The sequence below is a fragment of the Oncorhynchus gorbuscha genome, linkage group LG08 (genome assembly GCF_021184085.1).
Source record: "Oncorhynchus gorbuscha isolate QuinsamMale2020 ecotype Even-year linkage group LG08, OgorEven_v1.0, whole genome shotgun sequence".
Classification (NCBI taxonomy): domain Eukaryota; kingdom Metazoa; phylum Chordata; class Actinopteri; order Salmoniformes; family Salmonidae; genus Oncorhynchus; species Oncorhynchus gorbuscha.
This window is the reverse complement of record NC_060180.1, coordinates 45,069,866-45,090,739: the sequence shown is the minus strand read 5'-3', so window position 1 is coordinate 45,090,739 and position 20,874 is coordinate 45,069,866. Positions and strand designations below refer to the sequence as shown.

The 20,874-nt window shown below is 45.5% G+C and overlaps 1 protein-coding gene across 6 annotated transcripts; it reads right to left on the bottom strand.

Moving 5' to 3' along the window:
- Window positions 1-711: 711 nt before the first annotated feature.
- Window positions 712-18,141, bottom strand: LOC124041710 (SUN domain-containing ossification factor-like). 6 transcript variants are annotated; one of them, XM_046359608.1, is made up of 23 exons: window positions 17,727-18,141; window positions 17,446-17,540; window positions 12,554-12,668; window positions 12,236-12,406; window positions 11,564-11,907; window positions 11,112-11,253; window positions 10,821-10,938; window positions 10,615-10,739; window positions 10,457-10,524; window positions 10,106-10,213; window positions 9,510-9,615; window positions 8,921-8,941; window positions 8,391-8,446; window positions 5,991-6,085; window positions 5,633-5,698; window positions 5,293-5,437; window positions 3,649-5,031; window positions 3,378-3,465; window positions 3,036-3,140; window positions 2,618-2,778; window positions 2,295-2,386; window positions 2,050-2,105; window positions 712-1,887 (listed from the first exon to the last, which is right to left on the bottom strand). In XM_046359608.1, the coding sequence occupies exons 1-23, from the start codon at window positions 17,757-17,759 to the stop codon at window positions 1,450-1,452; spliced, it is 4,131 nt and encodes a 1,376-aa protein (XP_046215564.1). In that variant the 5' UTR covers window positions 17,760-18,141; the 3' UTR covers window positions 712-1,449. The 6 variants fall into 6 exon arrangements, with proteins under 6 accessions (XP_046215564.1, XP_046215567.1, XP_046215565.1 ...); XM_046359611.1 differs by having other exon boundaries at window positions 11,564-11,886; XM_046359609.1 differs by having other exon boundaries at window positions 17,736-18,141.
- Window positions 18,142-20,874: the final 2,733 nt, after the last annotated feature.

Here is a 20,874-nt window from a genome sequence, read left to right as displayed (position 1 = left end):
TGTTGAGCACTCGTTGGCTGCTTTTCCTTCATTCTGCGGTTCAACTCATCCCAAACCATCTCAACGGGGTGCTTGTGGAGACCAGGTCATCTGATGCAGCGCGCCATCGCCCTTCACAGCCTGGAGGTATGTTTTGGGTCATTGTCCTGTTAAAAAACATATGAGTCCCACTAAGCGCAAACCAGATAGGATGGCGTATTAATGCAGAATGCTGTGGTAGCCATGCTGGTTAATAAGTGTGCCTTGAATTCTAAATAAATCACATTTGACATTTTCTTTACATTTTCCGTATTGACTGACCTTCATGTCTTAAAGTAATGGACTGTTGTGTCTCTCTGCTTATTTGAGCTGTTCCTGCTGTAATATGGACTTGGTCTTTTACCAAATAGGGCTATCTTCTGTATACCTCCCCTACCTTGTCACAACACAACTGATTGGCTCAAACGTATTAAGGAAAGGAAATTCAACAAATGAACAGCACACCTGTTAATTGAAATGCATTCCAGGTGACTACATCATGAAGCTGGTTGAGAAAATGCCAAGTGAGCAAAACTGTCATCAAGGCCATTTTGAAGAATCTCAAATATAAAATATATTTTGATTACTACATGCTTCCATATGTGTTATTTCATAGTTTTGTCTTCACTATTATTCTACAATGTAGAAAACAGTAGAAATGTAGAAAAACCCTTGAAAAAGGTAGGTGTCCAAACTTTTGTCTGGTACTACATCTGTGACCAATAGATGCATATCTGTATACCCAGTCATGTGAAGTCCATTAGAGCCTAATGAATTGATTTAAATTGACTGATTTACTTATATGAATTGTAACTCAGAAATCTTTGTGGCATGCTGCGTTGACATTTTTGTTCAGTGTAGGCGGTCTTGCATCCCTGTGTACTGTAGAAGCGGCAGCTGGGCTGGTAAAAGCATAACAGTTGTATAAAAAGGTTTCAACTTCAGAGAATGAGAATCGATCTGGATACAGTACAGGAAGACACTACTGTTTCTATGAACGATGTGTCTAGACCGGCCATTCCCCAGTAAAAGCATCTTCAAAACTATATATATATATTCCTTTAGCCCATCATTGACATTGGCTATTATTTGCAGGTTTGATTGTTACATGGCACAGCTGTAGGGTTGACATTATTTACAACAACGAAAAACAACATTTTGAAGGACAGATGGAAAATATATTTTTTTTTCCATTGGTCAAAGCAAGAAAGAAACATCAGAGCCTGACAAAGGTTCAACAGAGAACATGGACAGAACATAACATAACATACTGGTTGGGAGGTAGACGAATAGGGATTGTCTTATTCCTGACCTAAAGCTTCCTGTGTATAAAAGGATGACAACGTCCCTCCTTTCAGGGGGTGACTGTTCCAGAGTCTGTTTTCAGGAGGAGCAGACACGAGGAGAGTTTAGTCTAGGTCCAACAGGACCTCAGAGCGCAGTCACTCCCAACATCCCTGCAGACAGCTCCTTCCTTCCCCCTATGAGGTCCTGCAGGGTGGGGGTTATGGGTGTTGCATCTCTCTGTGGGGCCTGCTGGAGATCCTCCACCACCACGCACCCAGGCTTGGAGCGATGCCGCTTGAACGCCCGCTTCTCTGCCCTGCTCCTGGGCGGGGGCAGGCCGTCACAGAGGCGAGTGCAGGAGGTGGAGGCAAGGCCGCATAAGGAGGGCTCGTCCGACTGGGAGGAGCTCTCTGAACTGCCCCCGGAAGGGGGGTCCATGAAGGCGTGATGGCTGAGACGCCCCATGCGGGGTGTAGGGTCTGTGGTGCCACCGTTACATACGGGTGCTCCATGAGCAAGCAGAGGAGCGCAGAGTGCAGTGCATTTCAAGGTTTCCACGGTCTTCATCTTACACCGTTTCTTCTGCAGAGGGAGAAGGGTTGGGGACAGAGGGTGGAAAGGTTGAGGAGCCGGAGATTTGACTTGTCGAGGTTGGCGATGAGACATCATGTTCATAAGACAGTTATACTCTGAGAGTATGAGAGAGAGACGTTCCTTGAGATAGGGGCACTATTCCATCCATACCTTTTTATTAGCTGGTAGAAAACTCAATGGTTCAACAGTGTGCGGTGACTCTGGACCTGCAAGCACAAGGAGGAAACCAAGTAAATTACTTTTTTTTTTTTACTGTTGAAACAATATTAATCAATCAGCAAAACAAAAACAATCATAAATATAAAATGACAAAGTCAAGCTATATTTATATTCACCAGCAACAAAGAAATCACAAGGTAGAACACTACACACAACATAGTCATAGGTAAACTTGCCTTCAGTGGTGGGTACCTGGAAGGAGCCCGAGTGCAGGAGAGGATATGACATTCCTCTCTTCAAGCTCATGTCTTCATATTCCCAGAAACGCCTGAGAGGAACAGATGTGTTAGTTCGATTAGGACAAGACTTAACACAGTATCCTGATGACACAATGTGCGTCTCAACAATATTGTGCGGGCGAATGTGTGGTGTCCCTTGGATGGGATAACTCCAGTTCAAGGGTACCTTTATTAGGACTTCATAACACGTCCGTAAGCAGTACATAAGCACAAACAATGGTGTGTGTGTGTGTCATCCCCCCCCCCCCTAGTGTAGATACCTCTCTGGGCAGCAGTAGCTGTAGCTCTTGGGTATAGGAGGCGCTGGGTCTGTGGAGGGAGGATCAATGGCAGACATGCGACTGTGCTGGACACACAGCAGCAACCCCAGGAACAAACACAACACCAGACACAGCAGGAGGTAACTCTGCCTTTCAGACACCTACAACATAGGCAGAGCAAAACTAACACAGTGCAGCCATGTGGTGTGGGTTGATAAAGACTTTAAATAAATATAGAATTCATTTGAATACTGCTGCGTTCCAGGTTAGGGATCCATTCCATGTCAATTCAGGAGGCCAAACTTCCTTGTTCAAAAGCAATGAAGAATAGGACTTGTTTACTTACCAAATTGACTGACTTGAAATTGACCCCAACCCTGCTGTATTTAATAGGCTAGGTTAGGTATGCAGTATCTACCTGGCTCTGCAGCTGACTGACTCCGACAGACAGGTTGAGAACCAGCTGTGTGATGTCTTCCAGCTGGCCCTGCAACGACTGGATGGACTCAGTCTGTCTCTGGTCCTATAGGGATCCAGGAAACTAATGAGTTGGGCCAATCACAAACACTCTCACAAGCCACATTCCCATACATTGCCAATCACAGCTTGATTTTTGATTGATTAACATCCAACCAGAGCCTTTCACACGACATTCTCATTATTCAAAAGGCCAAAACGGTGCGAGATTCCATCTTAAGATGGGCTGCGTAGTATGTAACACTCTATACAAACACATTGAAGGTGGCCCTCCACTCCCCACCTGCTCCTCTGCTATCCTGGATGTGTTCTGCAGTTTGATGATGGTTTTGTTGAAAGCCCTCTGCATCTCTTCCATCTGCCTTCGGTACCTTCAATACAATGACAAAACATCACCATCTAAACCTTCAACGGACTGACTGTGTTCAAATGGAATTGAAAGCACTGGTCATTTCAACAGCGTTTCACTGCGTTTGACATTGGACATTTTAACGAAGGCTGACTGGATGATGCACAATGCTTAGTACGAGCCATCAACCTCAGAGGGCCCATACCTCTGACTGAGCTGCTCCAGGTAGCGTCCGCTCAGCGACATGTTCATCTCCAGGGCCTTGATGCGGTTGTTGAGCCTCATGAACACAGACTCCTTCTGGCTGGTGGTGCCGTGCATCGGGTTCCCGTTCGCCTGTTCCGTGGGTTTGTGGAGCTCTGCGTAGAAGTCCGAGGGGGAGGGTGGGGGAAGCAGCTGCTGCCCGTTGCCATTGGGCGACGAGGTGAAGAGGATGTCCTCCACAAGCTCTGCTTCCCCCTTGGTTTCCGTTGCGACAGCCTGGCCACGCGAGGGGGGTTCTGTCATAACCACGACGGGGACAGAGCGGGACTCCCCAGGAGTAGTGTTGCCACTGCCAGCAGCACTCTCTGGTTCAGCTGTGGGGGCGGGAGGCTGCTGCTGCTCTGTGGGGGTGGAGACAGTGGGGAGGGGATCGGCCACATGTGGGGTGTGGATGACCGGGATGTCTTGTTTGGCAGGCTGGACGTCCGGACAGGGCCTCTCTACAGGGGCTCTCCAACTCTGCTCTAGTGGGCCACAGGGGCTGGAGGAGGTGGTGGTGGTGACAGTGGGAAAAGGCAGTCTGTTCTCCTCCTGCTGCACCTCCCGGTTCTTCTCTGCCCAAGTGGATGGCTGCTTCTGCCCGGTCAGGTCTTTCGAGGAGGCCTGGTGTGAAGGCTCCATGGTAGGGGTGGGCCTAGTGGCAGAGCTGGCAATGTCGGTGGAACTGGGCCTGGGCAGGGTGGAGGTCTGGCTGGGCTCCAGGTGGGGCAGCTCAGTGCTGGGCTCTCTCTCTCCCACTGCCTCAGTCTCAACCCATGGAAGGTGTGGCAGGGCTTGAGTGGGACTTGCTGCCCTCTCCCCAAGGACAGAGCTGGCTTCTCTCTCCTGAGGCTGTTCCCCCAGAGTGTGGGGCTGCTGTGGGGTCTGAGTGGCCGTGGGGGAGATGGTGAGATGCTGTGACGGGACGATGCTGGTTCCTGAGACTGGGGGTGCATCTGGCTCCCTCTCCTGGCTGGTGCAGGTCCTTTGAACGGAACACTGGTGGAGGAGGTACTCCTGGAAGGAGGCTGAGCAAGAGCAAGGATAGGAGGAAGACAGGCCACAGTAGTCAAGGCTTTCTTGCTGTCGGAGGCAAGGGCAATGGTGCACCTCTCTGTCCCTCCCTTCCACTTCCTTCTCCTCCTCTTCCTTCTCCAGCATGGTAACTATGGACTGGACCTCCCCCTCTATAGGAGTCACAACCGGCTCCTCCCCAGTTAGATTCTTTAGTTTGGGTTCCTCTGTGACAGGGGGTTCTGGAGTAGGGGGCTCTGGTGTGTGATCCTCTGTGGTAGTGACAGGGTGTTCTGGTACCTCAGACTGTTCAACGCCTACAATGTCAAGCCTGGAACAGAGAGACTGGGACATAAGCTACTACAGCGGCAAAACAACATTATCATGCACATCCAAGCACAGTACATGCTAGGCAGAAAGATGCAAGACTCGAAGGAGTCTTACTAATGACAGAGTTGCCTCTAATTTATCCTGGTAAATGTCATTGCTTAAAAAATAAAAAAGTTTTAAAATGACAAGATGTGTGAGATAATTGTACATGTAGATAAAGTAAAAGACTAGGTGAAGAAGTGATTGGTTGGCTGGTACTTACACAGGGCTGACGGCGGAGGTGGTGTCGGGGTCAGATGAAGAGTCACTGGCAGTCATATTCACTGCCTGGCCTGAGAAGTTCCCTTCCCCTGGTCCTCCTCCCAGCACGTTGACTTTAATGTTGTTCACCATGTTCAGAATGACATCTGGAACAAGAGGACAGCCCATTAGTGAATACTTATCCCAGTCACTGAATCCATCTCCACATTGGCGTCGCCAAAGGAGAGCAACTCAAGTATGACACATCACATTCTTTCAAAATTGATGTGCAGTTTGATACCACATTTGTGTGACTGGTGTAACAGGATATTTAGCTGGCTGTACGGTGTCGGTAAACTCACCCTTGGCTGATCCTATGAGGTCATTAGACGCCTCGTCCTCTACAGGGACATATCCAGAGGGATAATCTGAGGGTCACACAGCAGAGCTATAACACCAGACTTACCAACATCAGTCATCCAAACACTTCAAAAGGTGAGCGGTAACATGTACGAATAAAACCTGCAGTAGAGTCGCTTCGGGACTTCAGACGTTCACATTATATGACACCAGGTTCTCCTCATGAAAGTGAAACTGTTGTTGTGTACATCTAACATATAAATGACCATTGGTCAGTGTCATATCTTATCTAGCATTCACTGTCACAGTGATTGTGATTGACAGGTATTCAAGCTACTGTAGAAGAGGCTCTCCTCTCACCGAGGTGGTCATCCTGGTCGCCATCCTGGTCTTCTGGTCTGTCCAGGGGGTCAGCGATCTCCTCGTACTCCTCCACCATACTCGTTCCAAACACCCTTCAACAGAGCGGAGAGAAACCACTCTTAAGCCATCTCACATAGTTGTGTTTTTGAATGAGATTGAGGATTGCCAAAGAATGGCCTACATTGACTGGTGGCCATATTGGTGAAGAGCTGTTATACTCTCGACGAGCCACTAGAGGGAAGACAGAGAGACGCCAGTAGCCCAGTAATAACACACCAAGTAGGTTGAATAATAGTTAAGGTTATTATAAGAATCCTAAAGGAAAAGGTTTCAAACCAAAAAGGTTTTCCAGTCTTGCAGGGTATCTACCATCCAACTGGGACTTGGAAATACTACAAACCCACAGTACTTACTATGACGGTGATATGTGCTTGTCTCACCTAGCTACTTTAAGATGAATACACTAACTGTAAGTCATTCTGAATAAAAATGTAAATGTAGTCATTATCAAGGGTGTATGCATGGTTGAGTCTTTGGTCCCTTACAATAATGAACCCCTATGCTCCCTAGTGATTGGATTTGGTACATTATTTTCCACTTTCCTTTAAAAAAAATGTTTTATTTAAACTCAGCAAAAAAATAAAATGTCCTTGCACTGCCAACTGTGTTAATTTTCAGCAAACATAAGGTGTGTAAATGTTTGTATGAACATAAGATTCAACAACTGAGACATGAACTAAACACGTTCTACATGTGACTAACAGAAATTGAATAATGTGTCCCTGAACAAAGGGAGGGTCAAAATCAAAAGTAACAGTCAGTATCTGGTGTGGCCACCAGCTGCATTAAGTAGTGCATCTCCTCCTCATGGACTGCATCAGATTTACCAGTTCTTGCTGTGAGATGTTACCCCACTCTTCCACCAAGGCACCTACAAGTTCCCAAACATTTCTGGGGGGAACCCTCACCCTCAGATCCAACAGGTCCCAGACGTGCTCAATGGTATTGAGATCCGGGCCCTTCGCTGGCCATGGCAGAACACTGACATTTGTTTTCAGGTCTTGCAGGAAATTACGCACAGAACGAGCAGTATGGCTGGTGGCATTGTTATGCTGGAGGGTCATGTCCACCTCCAAATCGATCCCGCTCCAGAGTACAGGCCTCAGTGTAATGCTCATTCCTTTGTCGATATACGTGAGTCCAACCATCACCCCTGATGAGACAAAACCGCGACTTGTCAGTGAAGAGCACTTTTTGCCAGACCCCACTGGTCCAGCAATGGTGGGTTTGTGCCAATAGGCAACATTGTTGTCAGTGATGTTTGGTGAGGACCTGCCTTACAACAGGCCTACAAGCCCTCAGTCCAGCCTCTCTCAGCCTATTGCAGACAGTCTGAGCACTGATGGAGGGATTGTGCGTTCCTGGTGTAACTCGGGCAGTTGTTGTTGCCATCTTGTACCTGTCCCGCAGGTGTGATGTTCGGATATACCGATCCTGTGCAGGTGTTGTTACACATGGTCTGCTACTGCAAGGACAATCAGCTGTCTGTCCTGTCTACCTGTAGCTCTGTCTTAGGCATCTCACAGTACGGACATTGCAATTTATTGGCCACATCTGCAGTCCTCATGCCTCCTTGCAGCATACTTAAGGCACGTTCACACAGATGAGCAGGGACCCCGGGCATCTTTCTTTTGGTGTTTTTCAGAGTCAGTAGAAAGGCCTCTTTAGTGTCCTAAGTTTTCATAACTGTGACCTTAATTGCCTACCGTCTGTAAGCAGGTGCATGTTCATTAATTGTTTATGGTTCATTGAACAAGCATGAGAAACAGTGTTTAAAACCCTTTACAATGAAGATCTGTGAAGTTATTCAGATTTTTACGAATTATCTTTGAAAGATAGGGACGTTTCTTTTTTTGCTGAGTTTATATATTTTTTACAACCATTCATGCCTCTATAGGAGAAAAACTATGTTGGTGATTGGTTGGCTGTACTTTTTTGAAGAGATAATGTTCTGCAATCTCTGACGGCCAGAGCTGCCCCCCAGTGCCCCTGACAAAAGGCAGCTTATTTCTATGGTGTTGGAGAGAGCTAAATTCAACAGCACTAGACGAGCAGTCCCAGATGCAAAAGTCCCCAACTGGTTTAGGAGGGGCGACTAGGGGCACATTTTTACCACTCCTACTCTATTACTTAACACCCCCCCCCCCCCCCCACACACACACACACCATCTTCAGCTTGATGGTAATCCATTGGCAAACATTACTGTACAATACCTGTGGATTCAGTAAATCTATGCTTTTTACAGCTAGCTATATGTTATTTCTATATTATCTGTGATTGTCCCAAGTACCTTTTAAAATGTTCCATTAATTCAGTGTTTTCTATTCATTGCCTACCTTACGAGACTGAGAGGGCAGAAGTGTTCAGATCCATGGTGAGAGACCAGCTCCACCTGCGATGAAACAAAGACATCATTTATATCCAGGAAACAGGCATCGGCGCATGGTGGGATTTGGCCGGTGGTCAAATTCTCATTGAAATCGTGGGACAAATAGTCAAATTCCAGAGGTAAGTTGTTAACGTTGATGCTTTTCTGGGTGACAGATGACAAGCTTTCACACTTTGAAGCTGTGATCAAACATCCTTGCTTCTCTACAGTAAAAATGATATGGAATTCTCATGAGTGACATGACTAGATGAATGATAATAATTACAAATATATTTTGATTGGCTTGGTCCAGATTGTATAGATTCTGTGCTACCTGGCCTGCAGTAAGCTAGGGCTGATCAGTTAGCAAGCTTCTCCTATTGTTAGCAAGCTTCTCCTATTGTTAGCATTGTGACTAACACCAAAGCCCTTCCATTCCCTCCACTATCTACATGCTCCTCCACAGACCGATCACCTCTAAGTGAGAAATGGGCTAACCTTTATGTACTTGGTGAACATCTGAAGCAGGAGAAACAAGAGAAGAGAAACAAATAATTACAAGAAGAAACATGCACACATGCATTTAAAACAGGACCGAGTGTATGAATGCTGGTTCCTGCTCCAGTCCTCGGAGAAGAGGTACAGAAGCATCAGATTAAATATGAGAAAAACAGCAAGGTTTATACAAATCTCCGCTGTGGAAAATGAACTGTTAGTCTAAAAGAAGTGTGAAATCATTTCTAGATGCTTTTTATAGTGGAGATTAAGTTTAAAAATGAATTTCAGCGTCATAGATTTGGCCGGTGGTAACTTGTGGAATAGACACCGGGCTGGAATGCGGTTTTAACCAATCGGCATTCAGGATTAGACCCACCCGTTGTATAATTGTAAACTATTACTCTAGAATGAGAGGACCAGCATACATACACAGGCCTGCAGGATTTGAGTAAAGTGGGGGATACTCTAGTATTGATGATCTTTTCTTTCAATTTAAATAAGAAGTCCCATTCAGAGTACCTCTTTCCCACCAAAAAAACTGAAAGAGTAGAGTGGGAGTAGAGAAGGAACACGAGGACGCCATACACACCTTGACATATTTGGTATACAGATGCTCATCCAGAGGGAAACTCTGAACAGTGCGCTCGTCCCGAGCATGAAAAGTTCCCCGCTTCACCCACTTGTTGGTTGGGTACCTGACGGAACATCATCCAACATAATTCAACCTACTGATCTATCCTTAGTGCAGTAGTAGTGACTGTTTCTGTGTGTAGCATTTATGATGTTCAGTATCAAATGACAGATTAAAAGATATCAGAACGAGACATTCCCATTGAGGTCGTGTTCACTAGGCACCAAAAAAAAGAAAACTGACAGGGAGAGAATATCTGGAGAGAGAAAAAACCCAGCACTTATTTTTGTTTCAGTTTCTAAACGGTATAAAAATGTAATTGTTTTGTTGTTGAAACTGAGAAACGGAGGAGAGGAGCCTCCGGTAGCGTGGGAAAAAAAATAATGGCGGAACATATTCTGCTGTTCTATCGCGCGTGCAATGATGTCCGGGGGGGGTAAAAAACAGTGTTCGTTATTTGCAGTAACTTCTTTGTAGTTGTAATATCTCAAACGGACGTGGCAGTTTCACCAATTTAAGGACACCAGCTTTAATGAACATGACCCGGGTCAAACCTGTCACTGATGGAGACCAGGAAGTCTTTGGGTGTGGAAGAGAAGAGCTCAAAGTTAGCGATGTCCAACTGCTTCACCTGGATGGGATCACACAGCTCAATGATGAACCTGAAGAAGAAAGAAAGAAAGAAAAGGAGAGAGAAAAGAGAAAAAAATGAGAAAGAAAGAAGATGTTGAGGGATGAGGATACAGTAGGTGGTGAGTGGAGTAGTAGTGGATGTTGTTCTACCTGTGGTTATAAAGGGGAAAAGCAACAGGGAGGTTTTACAGGAAGTATAAGGATAAGGACAGAAGACATTTTTGAGCGACAGAAACACATGAACTCTTACAGGGATCTAGACACACACTCACCAGATCTTGTTGCTGCAGGGATTTAACATGTAATGATCCATGCTCTCCATTAATATGGCCGAAGTGCTCTGAGAAACAAAGACCCTTCTATCAAAATCTGCAAAGCTAAACATCTCTATTTTAGATAGGTTTGGAGGGTGACAGTTTGAAATAGATACCTTCGCCTCTGGGTTAGAACCCAGTATCTTTGCCCCACACTCCACCGATGCATAGTTGTTGAAGTTCTTTTGCACCTTCTTTACAGCGTGGGAGCCGCCATTGGTGGAGGTATGAGTGGCCTGAGCTATGAAGAGAGATAAGACTTTTAAATCAAAACCAGTAATTGATTGAGTGACTGAGACGGGCCAGGAAAACCATCTCTTACTCTTCTCTGTCTCCACCTCCATCATTTTCTTCTTCCACTCGTCAAAGGTGGGGTTGTCCTCCGGGTCCTTGGTTGCCACGCTGGGAACTGTCTCTGTGGCGATGTGTGAGATCAAGCCCTAAGAAGAGCAGTCAACAGACAAGCATCAGAGCTGGGTCAAATACATACTGTCTGTGTGTCACAAATACTTTCCGTTGAGGTCGGGATTATTAAGCTTGGAGGTTGTTACTTTTGGGACTATCAGCATCAGAAATCGTTATTGCCGTGCAACAAATGTTGGTGTTTCTCTACCTGTTCTTTGAGCATGTGGGAGGCGTTGGCCCCCTGAGCTAGCCCCACTAAGGCCTGACCTGCCTGGGCCGGAGGGGGGTCTATGTCAGTCTTGGTGCCCTTTCCCAGGGCATTGGATGTGTTCTCCAGGACAACGGGAAGACTACATAGGGGGACAATAGAAAGAGAGCCTACATTCAAAAAATGGGTACGAACCTGAGCACCACTTGACCGTCTTAACCTGCTGATTTAAGCCTAGCCATTAGCTCCCTGGGTTCAGTCCTCAGGTAAGGCTACTCACAAGGCTACTCACAAGGCTACTCAGGTAAGGCTACTCACAAGGCTACTCACAAGGCTACTCACAAGGCTACTCACAAGGCTACTCACAAGGCTACTCACAAGGCTACTCACAAGGCTACTCACAAGGCTACTCACAAGGCTACTCACCACAGGAGCACCTCCGTTACACTGACCTGGTGAGGGTGCCGTCAAAGGGGTTGGTTTCTCCAGCTTCACAGTCGGCTATGGCCAGATCAACGTCGCTGGATTCTGACAAAGGGACATCAGACACAATTTCCTCTGGTACACTAGAGGATGAGCTAGGGGTGCTGGAGGGGTCTTCGGGGATGGGGTTGAGGGCAGGGGCAGACGGTGGAGGGGAAAGGTCAGAGGCGGGGGTTGGCTTCTGCTCTTGGGTGTCAACAGCCTCTGGAGATGGCTGCTCAGCCTCTGGCCGGGCCTCTGGCCGTGCTGTCTCTTGCTCCTTCTCTGCTACAGAATCCTCCAGGTCCAACGTCTGGGAAACATCACCACGGCACTAAAACACCGAACTTAGTATTGATGGCCCACGACAACCACCCACCTGCCTGAGCCGTACGTGATGTATAACCTTTTACGCTAAAAAGATTTCAGGAACAATCAAAATGTCTGATCAATAGGTCTGACGGACAGCATCCAAGTCTCAATCTGCACTTACACTAAAGAGAGGGAGAGAGAAACGTCTGCTTTCACATCTAGTAAGCAAGCCAGGGTGGAGTAGTTTTTCAGGCCTAGTCGTTAGGATTCATCATTGCAGTACCTTGTGGACCCCAGTAGCAGTGGGTTGTAACAGCTATGTGGGGGATCTAAATAAACCAAACAAATACCTTGACATGCTCCTTGTCGTCCACCTCTGTGCCTGGAGTATCCGCCGCCTCCTCCTCCTCCTCTAGGCCCTGCTGCTGTGTATCCACCTCCTCTCCCTCTGGCAGCGCCTCCTCTTCAGATGGGTACTGGACATATTGGGACCCCCAGCCCTCCTCTACCTGAACAACACCCTGACAGATGGGACAGGAAGGAAACATTAGTTGCTGTTTTATCCAACATTGAAAGAAACCCGTGTCAACAGGAAAGTTGGTTATATTAGGTATGTAGAAAGAGAATGAAAACATCTCATGGTCCAACAGGTGGGGCAGGTTATGTACCCTGTGATGGGACTTGTCGCCTTGGTCTTCCTCTCCACTGCTGTCCTGAGCAGGTGCAGGCATGCTCCGAGCCTCTGGGGGCTGCTCTGTGCAGCCAACATACTTAGTGGGGTGCCTGGGGAAACACAGGAGAAGACATCAGTGTTATTGTTATGGGCAAGGGGAGTTGAGTTCGAGTTAGGAGAGACAAGAGTAATGGGAAAAGTGGAATTGGAATTTCAGTTTACTCCCCGAAAACGGCTTCATTTAGATTAAATTGACCCCGAATCCTGTTAAGATGTGGCAATATCCTGTAACCTAGAGTCACTATGTTTACTATACCAACAAGGACAAGCCTTAATCAGAAGGAAAACAACTTTATTTCAAAAGAATCCATGAATGAGTCATGGGCAATCAGAGGGGGCTGCTGCCCAGCAGTCAGGGCTGAGAGAGGTGATATTGGGAGCGTCCAGGTGGCTGACACTGCGAGACAAACACATTTTATCTTATCACTGTGGGGGGCTGGCCAGGCTGGAGGTCAAAGTCAAAACCATGTGGCTGCACAGAGAAAATGACAACTGCATGCCGTCTGTTGACAGTCTTACGGTGTGACAGGGAAATGGACAAGTCAATGTCACAGCTGTCCTGTTCATCCTGGCATGGGACAACAGATCAACGGTCAGTCATAACAAGGCTTTAAATAGTTTCACTAACAACAATGTCACATTTCTACTGGGGACACAGGTCATTGTCTTAAGCTCCAGTGTCAAAATACTTCAACACAAACTTGGCCTTGTCAACAGCAAGTCTATTGTCTAGTAGTGAGGTGAATAGGGTAACCTCTGCTTGGCCACTGGAGTCTGGTAAGACACAAATACTGTAAGCTGTACAGTGTTTGTTTACCTTTTAATTCATAGCCAACAGTCTTAATATAACCCCTGAGAAGCAATGCTGATTTTAAGGCACTCGACAATGAATAACGTATCAGAGTGCGTGACCATTTTAACAACAGAATGGATAGTGGAAGGACATGTAAATCCAAGCATCCGCTGACCAACTGGCAAGTGTCTTAACTGACATTTTCAACCTCTCCCTGGCCGAGTCTGTAATACCTACATGTTTCAAGCAGACCACCATAGTCCCTGTGCCCAAGAACACCAAGGTAACCTGCCTAAATAACTACCGACCCATAGCACTCATGTCTGTAATCATTAACTGCTTTGAAAGGCTGGTCATGGCTCACATCAACACCATCATCCCAGAAACCCTAGACCCACTCCAATTTGCATACCACCCAAACAGATCAACAGATGACGCAATCTCTATTGCACTCCACACTGCCATTTCCCACCTGGACAAAAGGAATGCCTACGTGAGAATGCTGTTCCTTGACTACAGCTCAGCGTTCAACACCATAATGCCCTCAAAGCTCATCACTAAATTAAGCTGGGAATAAACACCTCCTGCTGCAACTGGATCCTGGACTTCCTGATGGGCCGCCCCCAGGTGGAAACAACACGTCTGCCACGCTGATCCTCAAACACAGGGGCCCCTAAGGGGTGCATGCTTTGTCCCCTCCTGTACTCCCTGTTCACCCATGACTGTGTGGCCAAGCACGACTCCAACACCATCATTAAGTTTGCCGACCACACAACGGTGGTAGGCCTGATCACCGACAAAGATGAGACAGCCTATAAGGAGGTCAGAGACCTGGCAGTGTGGTGCCATGACAATAACCTCTCCCTCGACGTGATCAAGACAAAGGAGATGATCGTGGACTACAGGAAAAAGGAGGGCCGAGCACGCTCCCATTCTCATCGAAGGGGCTGTAGTGGAGTAGGTTGAGAGCTTCAAGTTCCTTGGTGTCCACATCACCAACAAACTATCATGGTCCAAACACACCAAAACAGTCGTGAAGAGGGCATGACAATGCCCATTCCCCCTCAGGAGAATGAAAAGATTTGGCATGGGTCCTCAGATCCTCAAAATCCTGCACCATTGAGAGCAACCTGACTGGTTGAGTCACCGCCTGGTATGGCAACTGCTCGGACTGCGACCGCAAGGCGCTAGAGGGTAGTGCGTACAGCCCAGTACATCACTGGGGCCATGATTCCTGCCAAGTAAACAGTAGAAATATGGTAAAAATATGAAATATTTTAGATGTTGTATTTCTTATTCAACAAAACTGTATGAATGAGGCTTGAAGTGACTTATGCGTTCTAAATATAGTATAAATCCAATTATGACTATAACTATAATATTTACATATTTGTATGTTCAGTGTTACAGAAAATGAGCACACTTTCTACAGGTCTCTCTTGATCAAAACGTCCGCGCCCATCAATGTGAACGTCTCACTCAGCTCTAGCTTGGCTAACGGAACTCGTTAGGAACTTGCCTTTCATGTCTATGACAAACAGAAAGTGCTTTTTGTTGTTGTTGTTTAAAATCAATTCATTATAATTATTTTTAGATCATTGGCTATAAATTGAACTCTGAACAGGGCTTGAAATGATATTTTGTGGCCACATCCTTTGGACAAGTAGGACTGAGCTCAAGTCACTTATCCCAAAACTAGAAAAAGGTCTACCACCACGGGCCAAAAAGGTGACTGAAAAGTGTATTGCATGATGCATGGAACCCCCTTCACAAAACAACATTCATTATCGTCACTGGTATTGACGACGGAAGACTGCTGGTCTCTGATCCCATGTATCACACAGTATATCCTGCCGTTGAGGCCTCGATAAAGGCACTTAACCCTCCATAACGTAAAATACCACACTGACAGGCCACTGTATAAAACACGTGGCCCGTCAACCCTCCAGCTGGAGAGCAACTGGGTGTGGCAGGCTTTTGATCCAACCCTGCTCAAAATGCACCAGAGTCAGCGTATCAAGGTCCTGTTGAGCCGCTGATATTTGACAATGTGGTGTGTTCGAGCATGAATGGAGCAAAAGCCTGCACACCCAGTAGCTCTCCTGGAAACTCCTGGAGGACAGTTGGTCACCCTGCAACATTACAATCAAATATGTCTTATGTCTTTATAAAATAATTCCCTCATTCAGTGAACCAGGGATCAAATGGCAACGGTGGGAGAGGTAGCTCACTAAGATGTTTATCTATTTGTAAGGTTAAAATATGCAGTGTTCAGAGGAGATCTTGACAGCATAGGAGTTACTTATTATAATTCTTTTTTTTTTTTTTACTTTGTCAGAATTACATGGCCAGTATTGAATAGTCGAGAATCCTAGCCAATTTTGAGCGCTTGAGAGACGGTTTTATAACCAGAGTATGCAGCATTGGTATCGACTGTGCACCCATATCAACTGTGCACCCGTATCAACTGTGGTTATACACAAGTGCCGGTAGAAGTTTTTTAGGACATTGGACACAATAATGACATTAATACAAGCTAAAAGCTAAATAGATAACTAGCAAGATAGTGTAGTTTGGCAGGCTATTTTCCTTGCTGACCAAAAATGATGCATTGATCTCAAAAACGCATCTCGCAACTGCATGATTGAAAGACTGCTTGTGCCTGTCAATGCAGGCCTCCAATAATTATACCCTGACGCTCTCTGCAGAGATTGGGAGGACACTGATCCAATTCTGATCGGCGTAGCCTAACTGGTTTCATATTGGGATTTTTGCATGATTTCTTACTTGCCCCAGGCAAGCAGACAAGCGTTAATGTCAAGCCCTGTCTAAATGTACTACAGAGGCGAAACCACTCTCCCCTGCTGAGCTACAATGTAAGAATTCCAGGCATATGTGGTGTTAGTGGCTGTGAGGTAAGGTTAAGCCAGGAGTTGGACAGTCAGAAGACCGAATGAAATGGCAGGAGGGACATATCAGCTTCAAGTGGTGTCACATTTCACATCCTGCTTCACACAGGCAAAAGAGACAGCCCTGATTCTCACGGACACATGAGTATCTCACTCAATGCAAGCCATTTCAATCTATGTTCTCCACAAATTGATTTGTAAGCCAAAATGTCTGTCGGAACCGGCTTGTTGACCATGTAACGTACGTAGCGAACGACAGAGCAGCATTTCGTGTGAGAGACCAGGCTAGGTTCTTTGAACTTTCCTCGAAAGGTCTTCAGGCTATTTAAATATCTGACTAAGTATGAATGTAGCATAGATGTGTAGTTAAAGTAAACTTGGTGCGTTCTTCTCCATAAGCACCTCCGGATGGACCGTGTCAACGGATTCACAGCAAGGGGTCAAGACCTAATCGCAGCGAGCCTGCTAGCTGACTGACTAACGTTAAGTGGGCTGTAATCCCCTCAAGAGCTGAAGAGTCAAATCCTGTCTTTCACAGAACAGAACACATGCCCTCAGGGTCAATACTGGCCGTGCAACAACCCAGCAAAGCAATGGCATACAATGCAGTGCCAGTTTTTTGACTTGATCTATTTTTTTAATTTTTTTTAAAGCGGTCCTATTCAGTATCATATATGGGTGTTGTTAACCATTAACTAATGGTTCCATGTTTGTTGCCATGTTGATGGATGGTGAGGCAGGGTGAGGGCGGCATTTGATAGATTGTTGACATACCCTGAATTGGATAGCTAACTAGCTAATGACACTGAAAAAACTAAACAATAACACGGAAAATGAACCGTTGAATTGAGCTAGTTAGGTATAGTAACTGGCTAAATGCATTTGACATCTCAGACGAGTCGACTAAACTAGCTACAGTAGCTAGCTACTGTATAGTATAGAGCTACGTTAACTTACCAGCGAGTGGCTAGCTACCACTAAAAAAAACTAGCTAGCAGCAAGCTAGTTAACGTTATGATTTTGTAGTTCATTATTTTAGCATCTCCTCGAACGACTTTTGAATAACGTTACTAAGTGATGCAAAACATCTTTCTTGGTGTGAAAGTACTGTAAGACTTAACTTACCAACACGGTAAAAACACAAGTAGGCACACTGTCACAACTCGCCACAGTCTCTTTTTCATCATCATCCCGCAGGGACCAACATTCTCGCCGTTTACCTACAAACGTATCAATACTGTCGTTATTCAATAGTTGTATGTTTCAAGTCAACGTAGTAACGTTATCTAACTTCTGAATTGACAAGCTACTGATCCGACATCTAAAACTGCTAACTAGCTAGTTTCCTAAAAGTGTACTGTAGTGTTGGCTGTCAAATCCAGTGGTGGTGTGTACTGTCTGGAGACCTTGCGCACCCGCCAACCTGCCCCAGCTGTCATCCGGTCCCCGGCTCTGTCCAATGAAAACGCAGTCAAATCAAAGACAGTACAGTATGAAGATAAGCAGAAACTGCTTCTCTAATAGAAATGTCCGATATAGCTTTTAGTCGATGTCATGGCGACGTTGGCTAGCTAAACTCATGAGCAGACACGTCCAACGGTCATCTCGCGCCGAACTGCGCATGTGCAAGCCGTCACCTCAAAAGCAGCTTTCGATATGTTGTTTTTGACGATGAAAAACGTGTCAGTTTGTATCTTTCACGAGGTTGTAATAATAACACGTTCCACTACTTAAGATATTGGCTCGAATCCAGGTCGTGCCTTTAGATTGAGAAAATTAACAACTAAGACATTTTAGTAAGATGGCACAGACAGACATGACATCTCTTCATCTAGCCCGCAACGGCAAGGCACGCCAGAGGGTGGTGCAGTCTGCCCAATGCATCACCGGGGGCACGCTGCCTGCACTCCAGGACACCTACAGCACCCGATGACACAGGAAGGCCAAAAAGATAATCAAGGATATCTTTTAGAGGCTGCTGCCCTATATACACAGACATGGGAATCACTGGCCACTTAAATAATATTTACATACAGTATATACATATGAAATGAGTAAAGCAGTATTCTATTCTACTGTATTTTAGTCAATGCCACTCCGACATTGCTTGTCCTAATATTTATATATTTCTTAAATTCCATTATTTTACTTCTAGATTGTGTGTATTGTTGTGACTTGTTAGATATTACTGTACTGTTGGCGCTAGGAACACAAGCATTTCACTATAGCCGCAATAACATCTGCGAAATATGTGTGTGACCAATACAATTTGATTTTAATGTTTCACTTCTCTCATTGACATCTCTAACCCCAAACCCCGGACTGGTCTGCTTCAAAAGCGTTCCCGGAAGTCTCGCGATGTTGCGCTTCTGGGTTTAGAAACTGTGGTAAAGTTTATACGTTTTCAAAAAGTGAGTTGGCTCTCAAATTCCCAACTATCACACAAATAAGTATAAAATATTCAATAAAAATATTTTGTTGTTGATTACTGGATATGTGAATGGACTTACAGTAAATTGGCAAATGACTCATTGATGAGTTGGAGCTTTCAAAAACAAATGAGTTGGAGCTTTCAACTGAACCCTCCAAAAATGTCTGAGTTGCTTTTTTTCTCTCTTCTCATTGTCTGTTAGAAAATATCCCACTTAAGGCAATAACCCAATTCTTGTGTGCATATTAATATAATAATGTAATTACAATGACGTAAGACCATAGTCTACTCTGTGTAGAACTGTACTTCATGATCAGTGGCGATTTTAGCATGTAAATCTTGGTGGGGATAACAAAAAATATATAATCTTAAATGAATGCCAGCAAAGCCACAATACTAAACAATACACTAGTTGCACTATAACGGTGACAAACTGTGACCACAACCTGTTAGGGCCTACATAAAGCTGTCCCAACAGCAGAGCTCTCTTTTCAGCACCATGGAGTGAATCCTTACCCCTGCTACACCTGGTTATCAGCAGAGCCTTATCTGGCAACGGAACAGTTAATTCAGCCAAATTTACTGCCATAAAAAACAGCTGATATGGCTGACTTGCTTTAACAAATGTGGTTTCCACTAACAATTGAGATGTACAAACTATGACATAAGGGGACGACGAGCGCATAAGAGGCAATCCGTCATTTGGATTAAGACATTAATGAGCGAACTAGGACGGACGTAGTCAATATAACTATTTGTTCAGCACTTTTGAAATGTACAGCAACATAATTCAGAACATGGGCTGTTCTTACAGTATTCTCCCTGCACACCAAGTCAGACCCATAGGATAAATAAAAGGGGATATAAGCAGACAATGAAAGCTCTTACAATATTCAATGATTACATTGCTCTAAAAAAAAGGCTATAGGATACATGTGCACCACCAAGTCAGAACAGTAGTCTAAATTATGAAGTGAGAACTGACCAAATTATTAGGGTGAGGCAGATGGGCTACTAAAAGATTACTACACAACATACACTTAGTATTACTTTCTTAGCTACAGTTTACATATCTCCCTGGCATTTTCCATCATTTATACAAGACATTTTTGGACTCACCTTGTTGTGCTGTGCTCACTTGAACAGGAAGGTGGCGACTTGGAATTCTGAGTTGGATGACCGTTCAAAATTATTTTCCCAGTTGGAGCTAGTTTTATCGGAGTTCCCAGTTGTCTTGAACTCAATGAAGCAGGAGATTTCTCAGTTCCGAGTTTCCAGTTGTTTTGAATATGGCAGAAGTCATGCTGGATGACAGCATGGCCAATGTATTCAATATTTTCTGGCCCATGGCGTTAACCCCATTTTCGTGATGCGTCATGTCTCATCACTGCAACTCCCCTACGGACTTGGCGAAGGTCGAGAGCCAAACCACACTGCTTCTTGACACACTGCTCGCTTAACCCGGAAGCCAGCCGCACCAGTGTGTCGGAGGAAACATTGTCGAACTGACGGCCGCAAGGTCAGCTTGCAATTGCCCGGCCCGCCACAAGGAGACACGCTAGAGTGCGATGAGACAAGGACATCCCGGCCAGCCAAACCCTCCCCTAACCTGGATGACCTTGGGCCAATTGTGCACCACCTCATGGGTCTCCCGGTCACAGCCAGCTGTGAGACAGCCTGGGATCGAACCTGGGGCTACAGTGGCGCCTTAGCACTCATTGCTGAATTTGAGATTACCAACTTGTTGTGTAATGGTTTATGTCCAATGGCCGATGAGCACCGATACGTTTGATTTATAATTTCTCTTCATATGACAAGGATTGCAAAGGATTTGCCAGTAGATTGCCGACTTGATGCATGATGAAGACTCCTTGTCTAGCTTGCTAGCTAATATTTTGAAAGTATGACGACGTTGACATGATCAGTCCAATCAAAGCTATGGTAGATATAACATGATTTGACGTAATTTTGCAGTGACAGTGTCCCCATGAGTGACAGAACACTGAGCTAATCAGGCCGCAACTAGAGAACATTAAACCCTACGTTTCGTATTTTCCGGTGGCTGCCCCACCACCACAGAAAGCACCGAGCTAGGCTGAAACACCTGCATTACTCAAGAAAGC